Genomic DNA, 9,655 nt, shown 5'->3' with positions numbered 1-9,655 from the left:
AAAATAAGCCCTACAATATAATTATAAGTGTGTATATTTTTGCATATGTTTATATGAAGCTATATTTTGCCGCAAAAAGTATGGATATGAAAAAAAAATGGTACATGAAACGGAACACGGAGTCACCATGCGCTCGCGAAAAGCGTTCCGTTGTACGGATTCTCAACGTAAAAATTGAAATTACTTAAATTTCTTGTAAGAAAGTAGGTATTTCAAATTTTATTTATTTTAAAAGTTATAATTTTTTCACGAATGATTTAAATTCATGTACTAAAGTTATTAAAATTACTTCATTTAAATGGGCACCCGTTTGGGTTTCTGTTTTAGTAGAAAGGAACGTTAATGTCAACTGTTTTCGTGCAATCTGGAAAGGAAAGAAAAGCAATTTTCCCGACAGTGTGAAACACAAAATTCATAAACAGTGCGTGTTTATTTTTATTTTACGAAATATATTAAATGAAATGTTGCGTGTATTAATCTTATCAGCCGTGACTGCCGCTTTCAGAAGCAACTACGTTACGGTAGCTGCAATGAGTGGCGCTAAATCGGTCGACTTCGAAGTATTTGGCCGGGTGCAAGGAGTATTCTTCCGAAAGGTATGTAATTAATAGTTAAATAACACTTTTATGGATATACAGAAGAATAGGTACTAATACTTCTGTATTTGGCTCATAGATATCGAAGATTCTCTTGTACAGACTAAGGATGATAGGGTCGGAATCTGCTGCTCATTTCATTACCTAATAATACTTTTCGTAACAAAAACTGTAACTGATAATGCGCTCAGATTTAGACTATAACGTGATTAATTAAACATTTCAACATAAGATAATAGTTTATTTATCAGCCACTACATTTCACATTTCTACAATTTAAGTTTCTTTGGTTTTAATTCTTGGATTTTAGTCTAGACTACCTATATTTACTTATAAAGCCTGATTGATTATGACACAGAACTAATTTAAAATAAGGCAGCCAAGCTCTCATGCAAATCACTGTGAGACGTTCGGTTGAAAGTGGACTCCACTAATATTTTGAATTCTGTAAAAAAACTTGATCAGCAATTTATTTTATTTATATCCAACTATTGTTTTTATTTATACCCACATTAAAAAATGATGACTGAATGAACATACAATATTAATAAACAAGGAAAGTAAAAAACATGTTGTTGTTAGCTTGCATTACAACCTTATTTTAAGCTTTGGAAAAACAATAGACACAGTTCAGAAATAATACTTCATAATGACATTTTCACTGACTCGCTGTCACAATATTGCATTTGCAAGAAACTGTTATAGAATTTTAACAGTTTATGTTAAGAGTTGTTCCCATACATCGGTAAGAAGAACTATGGCTCTGAAATCTGCAGATTTTGAAGTATTTGGGACAGTTCAGGGTGTTTATTTTCGAAAGGTTTGCAAAGGTGCTAAAATTCTTAGATGTAGAATAAAAATAATGGTTACAATATAAATCTGTACCACATATTTTGTTTCATTAAATTCAGAAGCTCACTGTTTGAAACCCTGAGTATTGTCTCTTTTGATTATTAATATCAATTTCTACTGTTGTTATTTAGCAGACAAAAAGTGATACCTACTCTTAATTAGGTGAATTACTTTTGAAAGCCAATTTCTTGGACCTCATGTTGCTTTCAGGCCTTTATCAATTTTCAATACTTTTTTTGCAATGGGTATAGTCTGGAGGCAATATTCAACAACCCTAATTTACTTGTGATGTCACACTTATTTCTTCATTCTATGTACCTTTCTCTGCTACTCTATCTATAAACTCACTTATTTACTCTAGCTATGTATTCTCCTGTGTGCTGTCTTATGTACTTCCCTTAAAAATCCCTCATGCACTACCTACCTCATGTACCTACCTACTCCCCTTAATTTTATTTTCATTTTTCCTTTATATAATCTCTTAAGCATTCTCCACTCCCTATGTACTCTCTTTTGCACTGAGTTATGTATTACCCCTTTGGACATATGTACCTAAGTCTACCCCTATAGGTATACATACGTCTTAAGTATGTACTCTCTTATGTACTCCACCGACTTTATCATGCGCCTGAATTTAAATAAAGTACATGTATAGGAATTTCCATCCATATCAGATATGGATGTACCCACAACCATTTTTGTACTGTCTCTACGAAGACTTAAATAATTGCCGCGGGTGCTACAATGTAATCTTTCGACGAATCCTTCAAGGGAAACATTACTTGTTATGATTCTTAGGTAGACTATAATCTACTTCTATACCTACTAATATTATAAACCTTAAGGAGTTTCATTGTTAGGTAGCCCATTTATCGAGTAAGGCACTTTTTAGTGCGCAGATTAATTCATAAGACGCGGAGAAAACCGCTACTAGACGCTAGCTATTAAACATATCTAAGTAAGTATTTTTGTCAACAGTACACGAAGGAGCAGGCTCAGAAGCTTGGTCTTCGAGGATGGTGCAAGAATACGCCCCATGGAACTGTGCTCGGCCACATGCAGGGACCTTCTGACAAAATGGAGGCCATGTAAGTTTTCAAAATCAATACAGGAAGAGAACAAATTGAATTCCTTTTTCACGAATTGTTCGTATCAATAAACTGCCGTAATTAAAAACGAATAAACCGATAGTTCTCCGAAATAAAATGTATAAGTAATTGCTATGGCGATATTTATCAGCTACCGAGCAGTTTAAAACTGAATTTGATAGGCGGCCAACCCATACATTCGAAAGAGACATAAAGATTGCATGAAATAATATCGCGGAAGCCTCTATAAAAGCAATACACTATTCTGACGTCAGCCAACAAAATAAATCGCTTCGAAATATTTTCCACACTTTAAAATTTCAATGAACAAACTTCATAAAGTGTCAACTTTAGCCGTGAAATGCAAAAAGTATTATCGCCCTTCATTTTACGATGCAAAATTCCGGCCATTGTTATTCGGGCACAATTTTGCAGCGAAAAAAATGCAATCAAGAATTTCCCAACACCCTGCGGCGAATCTCATTTAACGGCACTTCCCCTGAAATTCACAACTCGATACGAAAATATTCGTATACAAAATGATCTAGACACACGGCAGTGTGTCCGCCAAGTTCGAGCAAAAAAGGCGACACACCGGCCGTGGGTTATATTACACGAACCATTTCGGGCCAAATTCGACCCCCCTGTAACTCAAAATCTATTTTATTTACGCATATCAAATTTCTAGTATCTGTTGAGACCCCCTCACTTATCTAAAATACAAAATTTCATTAATATACCTATTGTAGGTCTTGAGATATTGACGTCAGAAAATCGCTATTTTTACTATACACTGATTCACTGATTCACTGATTCACTGACTCACTCATCAAAAACCTAGACCACTTCCAATGGTCGTATTGACTTGAAATTTGGCATGGAGGTAGGTCTTTATGTCAAGGTAAAGGGAAAAATCTGAAAATGGCCAAGTGTGAGTCGGTTTCAAAATAATGAAGGTGTTTTATACCCGGTGTAAATTTATATATACCCTAATATATAATTTAGTTCGTTTTAGTTCCTTAGGAACTAACTAAGGACAATGGGCACAAATATATGGGACCTGGTATACCCCACCAATAGGAATGTCATATATATAGATAACAAACAATCTTAAAACTGATGCTAATCAATACTGTAATCTGATTTTCTTTCATACAAGACTTACACTTAGTAGTTCTTAGATTTTCCTTTAAAAACTTGAGTTATCAATAGATTACTTAGTTCTAACTTTTGCACAGTTTTTGATCTATATCTCAGAACGGACAAACATTTCAGCAAAGCTGTCATAGTAAATATTGTTCTACATAAAAAGGCCTATCCAATGATATATATGACATTGCTATTGGTGGGGTATACCAATCTGCCCATTGTCCTTTATCTATATTTATATAATATATCTTCGAATGGTACAAAGGTTTGTATTTAGTCAAAGTAAAGTAAAAATCTGAAAACGGCCAAGTGTGAATCACTTTCGAAAATAACGAATGTGTAACTTTGATCCACGAACATAATATATGATAACATGTCATGTCAGTCAGTTGGTAAATCTAGTCATAGTTAATCTAGTTCATTTCTTTGTAAGAAACATAGTGCATATTAAAAAATCTAAAAGATAGTATAAATGAGACATTTCTTTAACTAACTTCATCATAAGAAAAAAATAAAATAAACAACCTTACAAAAATAAATGAAATCCCACCCAAAACAAAAATGTGAAAGACTGCCAAGTTCGATAATATGGGAATGCTTCGCCTATAAAAGAAGTGAGATCTGAATAAGTACCAAGTTCCATACACATACCTATGTTAAAAATAGTTACTTTTTAATGATGATTAGTTGGCAAGTTTTAATAGAAAATTAAATACTTGATTCATTGCGTTTAGTGGGTTTATAACAAGGTGTATGAAAACTTGCCAAGTAACATCATTAAAAAGTAACTATTTTTAACTGAGGTATGTGTATGGAACTTGGTACTTATTCAGATCTCACTTCTTTTATAGGCGAAGCATTCCCATATTATCGAACTTGGCAGTCTTTCACATTTTTGTTTTGGGTGGTTTACTTTTATCTTGCTACAATTTAATACTATCCGTCGCAGGGAAACCTAGCAACTCGTAATGAATACGAAACCACGATTCATTACGCAGAGCGACCAGCGGACAAATTAAAGTCTCCGCAGCTTTGTAATTAGTTTTCTCGTAATTTCTAGAAATTCCTACTGTCTTTACAGGATGCAGTGGCTGAAAACCACAGGCAGCCCCAGTAGTAAAATAGAAAAATGCGAGTTTAGGAATCAGATGGACATCGAAAAATTTACTTTTACGGATTTTGATATCCGTCGAGATGAAATGTAACTCGTGTGTACTTTGAATGATATGTGATATTGGGAGAGTTTACCCATGACTGTAATGTGGTATTAGTAATTTATTTGATTAAAGTTAAAATACACATAGCTTAAAAGCGTATCTCTATTAGTTTTATTTTAAACCTTAATTTTCACACGTTAATATAATATTAAAATTAACCGCTACGTGCAAAACATGACAAATGGAACGACTCGACGGGAATTTTTAATTACATTAAGCTCTCGCGTCAACCTCCATCTCGCAAATGTGCAGAAAACAAAAGCTTATCTCCCGAGACCGTAATAAAAGGCCTCGACTCACTCATTACTGTAGTAATCAGTAAAAACTCTCAGCGCGCTGCAGATTCCGTTTTATCAAATGTTGATGCCTCCCTGAGAAATTTTCATCTTAAGTTTCCCAGAGGGACCAAGGTCAAGGCAACATTATTCCCCAAAGTAAACCGCACTTTTATGATCGCAAAAGACGCATAAAAGTGATATATTCACAAAGTAAACAATCCATCAAGATTCCTTATTCTGTCGAATACGCGATTTGTCACTGAATAAGTGAGTATCGACGTAAATAACCCTGAACTCGAGGAAAACCTACAGGTGGTTTCATAGTTTCAAGTATTATTACTTGATTAAGGTATTTTTGTAACAAGCTACAGGTTACATGAAATGATTCCGCTAGGGAGGCGAGCTTGTAATTTTCGACACGCGAGTCGGGAGAAAGTATTAAAAATAATGTGCTAGGGTCGGCGGTTGAATGAAAAAGTTTCTCCCTAAATATGTGCCTTGGGAGGCATCCCATTAACGCCTGAAAGACTTTCAAGGTTTATGCTCTGGTGGATTTAATATGAGTTACTTTCATTTAGATATGACTGATGGCTGCCAATACGCTTATAATAACACGTTAGATCTTTCCACAAACAGTTGAGAACGGAAACGGAAACGCGGAATGTAACATTTATTTGTCAGAACACAATTTATTAAGGACACAAAAGAGCAAAGCAAATAATAACATTTAGACGAATCAAAGAATTATATACCATCTGTTAGCTAACAATAGACATCGACCTTGAAGGCTTTTACGGAGGAGTTTTCCTTCGAAAGGGTAGGAAATAATTACGTTCGAGTCAGTAACCCGGGCGTGCGTTATTGATGGGCTCGCGCGGCGGCGCCGAGACGCGCGGTAAGTGGGTCAGGGAGGAGCGAGGGACGCGCAGTCGCTCCGACACTGCGCCCTCAACCCTCAGCCATGGCGGACGCGCCGCCCGAGGTCCTCGAGCTCAACGTGGGCGGCGTGCACTACGCCACGACGCGCGACACGCTGCTCCGCGAGCCCGACTCGCTGCCCGCCGCCGCGCTGCAAGACCCCGACCATCCGCGCGACGCCCGCGGACGCATCTTCTTCGACCGGGACGGAGTTCTTTTCCGTTATGTTTTGGATTATCTCCGAGACGGCGGCCTCGTGCTTCCGGAGTGTTTCCGAGAACACAAACGACTGGCTCGTGAAGCCAAACACTACAGACTCGCCGGACTAGAAAACGCGGTTCGAGACGCTGATCCTCGTCCTCCGAACCGCGAGAAGGGCTGCATCACCGTCGGCTATCGAGGGAGCTTCGCGTTCGGCCGCGACGGACTCGCAGATGTCAAATTCCGCAAGTTATCGCGTATCCTCGTCTGTGGAAAGGTGAACCTTTGCCGTGATGTGTTCGGAGAAACCCTGAACGAGTCCCGAGATCCAGACCACGGACTTGCTGACAGGTACACTTCTCGTTTCTTCTTAAAGCACTCGTTCATTGAACAAGCTTTCGATATGCTGTACGAGAACGGTTTCAAGCTGACTGCGAGCTGTGGCAGCGGCACCGCTGGCGGGGCTGCTGAGCTTAAACCAGGAGTGGATTCAGAGGAAAATCGTTGGAATCATTACAACGAATTCGTATTCACGCGCGAATAAATTGTGCGTTCTCGGAATGTGATAATCATCTGCTGTTGATCGAGTGAGGCTTAATAATATTTCTGTCGTTAGAAGAATGTTTAAGAGCATTATTTTCATAAATAATGCATCTCTCTTGTATCCAGAGATAGAAGTAATTTAACTTTGAAGTTCTCGTAAGTCGTTCGCAATATTTGCGTAACCGGATAAAGCTTAAAATAAAGTTTTCTTGTCATTATAAAATGACTTCTATGATGGTCGATCATCCTAAATGTTCGGCAAGTAACAAGGTTCATAGATGTCGGTGATATGCCGTTGAGTAATGCAAAAGTTCAAGTAATAAATGTTTAATTATTATGTAGATAAAGAAAACTAAACTGTAATCATGTAACAAATAGGTAGTGTTAAATGTAAAAATATAAAATAGTAGTTAATAACCTCCTTTAGGGCTAATTTCGTGTACTGTGTACCTATTTCTATCAAGTTTTTCAAATTATTTTATATTCGATTTATAAATCAATGTTTAATAATGTATTTTGAAAATACTGCGTGGGCCATCGTTTTTGATAAAAGTAATATGCCAAATTATGATATGACCGTTATGTACGAGTAATATGATGCGGTAGCTCTGAGTTACTAAATCATGGTGTTGAATATTTTATGTTTTACTTCGAGGTACGGCTGTGCCCGGTGATGTGTTGTGATGAATACGTTTCCCCTTCCTCCTCGTGTAGATTTAAGAAAATTGGATTTCAAAGTGTAGTAAATAATGCAATGAGCGCGTGTGAAATGTACCTTAAAAAAATAGTGTTTTAATAGTTGAAAAATTATACATCTCAGGAGAATTTAAGATTGTAACGAGAGCATAAGAATAGAACGTGAAACTTTTATGTAACAAGTTAAAGACGCAATTATGACTTGAGTATCAGAGCTGTTCAGAGTTAAACTTAGGGAAAATATTGTCGCGCGCACTGAAAACTTTGATCGTTAGCATACGAATTTATTTTACTACCCTATAATCGTTTCAATTTTCTAATTTTATTGCAGTCCCCAGTTTTCTGATGTTGCTATGTCGAATTTAAGCGATCGCAGCCATATCATTAGATTACCTAGATAAGGTGAACTTCCATAATTATCTTCCCGCTTAAAAATGTAGTTAGACATATTCCGTAGCCAAATACCTCAATGTGGATTTAAGGTTGAAAACCAAAGGGTGTGGATGCGATTCCCGTGTGCTGTAATCCGATGTATGGAAAGTCAAATACTTGTAATAGTAAAATGTGTCAACATGCAGAGTGTAAGTCGTTGAAAATGCGCTTAAACTTATAGATAAGTAGTCGCCATTATTATAATCAGCTGACTGTCACTTTGACAGATATTATTCGGTATTTTGACAGATGATTTAATTTTTTTTAATTCATATTTTATTATTGTGGGGAAAACATGCTATGAATTCAGGGGTTAAGTACTTATTGTGGCAGAAAACTATTCAGTGTTAATTATGATTATTTTACTGTATAAAATAACAAAAATATATAAAAATCGACTTCAAGTTGTACTAAAATTCATTAATAATATTGTAAGTAAACTTATATTTTTATTAAAAATCATAGATAAATGTAACCGAAATCAAGTAAGTAGAGTAATTTACCAAGTTATGTTAGCGAAATAATTATTGTGTTTAGATGAATTAGTTGTTAGAAAAAAATAATAAAAATATTATTTATTTAACATTTATCTAATGGATACTTTGAGGATCCGTTGTGATTGTTATTATAATTTATTTGTCTGGAGAAAAAACAGTGTTGGACCTGGACTCGATTACTATTGTAGGATTTCTAAAAGAATAGTTTTGAGAATAAATTTAGTTAAAAAATGTGCCTCTTTTATTTTGTTTCTCCGCCCTAATTTATTGCAAGTGTGATGTTAAACAGACGGGAGCTATACGAAATTTCGGATTGCCGAAATTAATCAGGATTTAACCGGCTTGAGCCATTTTTTATGCTTAGACATACGAATGTTCAAAAAGTACCTACCAGTATTATTCAGTGGAGCTTACATAAACATAATTCTTACATAAACATAATGCACACACAGAGAACAAATAGGTACCTAGATAAAGCACGTAGAAACCTTTTCTTCGCATTTTCACATTTCAATCCTGAATGATTTTCATCGACAATATTGTGTTCATAAAAATTTATAAAGAAAGAAGCTTTTCTCCTGACCTAGTGACCCAAAGGACTGGAAATATTTACACCCGAAAACCGGTCTACTATGTTTTCTAAAAATAAGTTCTCTATACAGAGTTCAAAGAAAGTTAGAGTTGTAATGAAGTGCCTAAGTAAGTATTGTGTAAGTCTCTGAATAAATCTTATTTATTGGACAAATGTAAAGCTTACCCAGACGGGACTGAAGTTTTCCCACCATTTACCTAAGTCTTTAGGGACTTAGGTTGATTAATATTTTATTAAGTTTTGTGTTCAATTCTTTGCGTATTCTTCGGTTATTTGTTTTCAGTAAAGGTGAAGGAAACCTGTTTGCCCTTATTTTCATTTGTTTTGTATCTGCTTTCAGCAAGAGGTAGGTATCTAGTATCTAAACTATCAAACCTAGCATGAACCTGGATGCTAGGTATGGCATATGACGCATGGTGATATGACAACAACCCCGATCTCAGCCAGTCTATTAAATAATATTTATAACAATGGAACCTACAGTTACCTACTCCATAAAGGCTCGAGCAGACCGGATGCGTATGCGTAACCACGCGCGTAGTCACGCGCGTAGTTACGGCGTAACCATGAGTTGTAATGTATGGAAATGTATGAGA

The 9,655-nt window shown here is 36.0% G+C and overlaps 2 protein-coding genes across 4 annotated transcripts; both read left to right on the top strand.

Annotated features, from left to right (window-relative positions):
- The first annotated feature begins 299 nt into the window (after positions 1 to 299).
- On the top strand, positions 300 to 5,001 carry LOC110373354 (acylphosphatase-1). Of its 3 annotated transcripts, XM_049847428.2 has the most exons (4): positions 300 to 421; positions 506 to 596; positions 2,427 to 2,536; positions 4,767 to 5,001. In XM_049847428.2, exons 2-4 carry the CDS (start codon positions 531 to 533, stop codon positions 4,888 to 4,890), a joined length of 300 nt encoding a protein of 99 aa, XP_049703385.1. In that variant the 5' UTR covers positions 300 to 421; positions 506 to 530; the 3' UTR covers positions 4,891 to 5,001. The 3 variants fall into 3 exon arrangements, with proteins under 3 accessions (XP_049703385.1, XP_049703384.1, XP_021186293.2); XM_049847427.2 differs by having other exon boundaries at positions 351 to 596; XM_021330618.3 differs by lacking the exons at positions 300 to 421; positions 506 to 596 and adding an exon at positions 1,272 to 1,416.
- A 154-nt stretch (positions 5,002 to 5,155) lies between these two features.
- LOC126053462 (BTB/POZ domain-containing protein KCTD12) lies at positions 5,156 to 7,785 on the top strand. Its single transcript, XM_049847424.2, has one exon. It carries the CDS (start codon positions 6,142 to 6,144, stop codon positions 6,841 to 6,843), a length of 702 nt encoding a protein of 233 aa, XP_049703381.2. The 5' UTR covers positions 5,156 to 6,141; the 3' UTR covers positions 6,844 to 7,785.
- Positions 7,786 to 9,655: the final 1,870 nt, after the last annotated feature.

The sequence above is a fragment of the Helicoverpa armigera genome, chromosome 7 (genome assembly GCF_030705265.1).
Source record: "Helicoverpa armigera isolate CAAS_96S chromosome 7, ASM3070526v1, whole genome shotgun sequence".
Lineage (NCBI taxonomy): Eukaryota > Metazoa > Arthropoda > Insecta > Lepidoptera > Noctuidae > Helicoverpa > Helicoverpa armigera.
Note: the sequence above shows the minus strand (reverse complement) of the source record. Positions and strands in the feature narration are given on the sequence as shown.

Excerpts from the sequence above, each read along its gene's own strand:
- LOC110373354 (XM_049847427.2), top strand. The coding sequence starts at position 462 with ATGTTGCGTGTATTAATCTTATCAGCCGTGACTGCCGCTTTCAGAAGC. Across the intron at positions 597-2,426 it reads AAGGAGTATTCTTCCGAAAG|TACACGAAGGAGCAGGCTCA; the intron begins GTATGTAATTAA and ends TTTTGTCAACAG. Across the intron at positions 2,537-4,766 it reads TCTGACAAAATGGAGGCCAT|GATGCAGTGGCTGAAAACCA; the intron begins GTAAGTTTTCAA and ends CTGTCTTTACAG.
- LOC126053462 (XM_049847424.2), top strand. The coding sequence starts at position 6,142 with ATGGCGGACGCGCCGCCCGAGGTCCTCGAGCTCAACGTGGGCGGCGTG.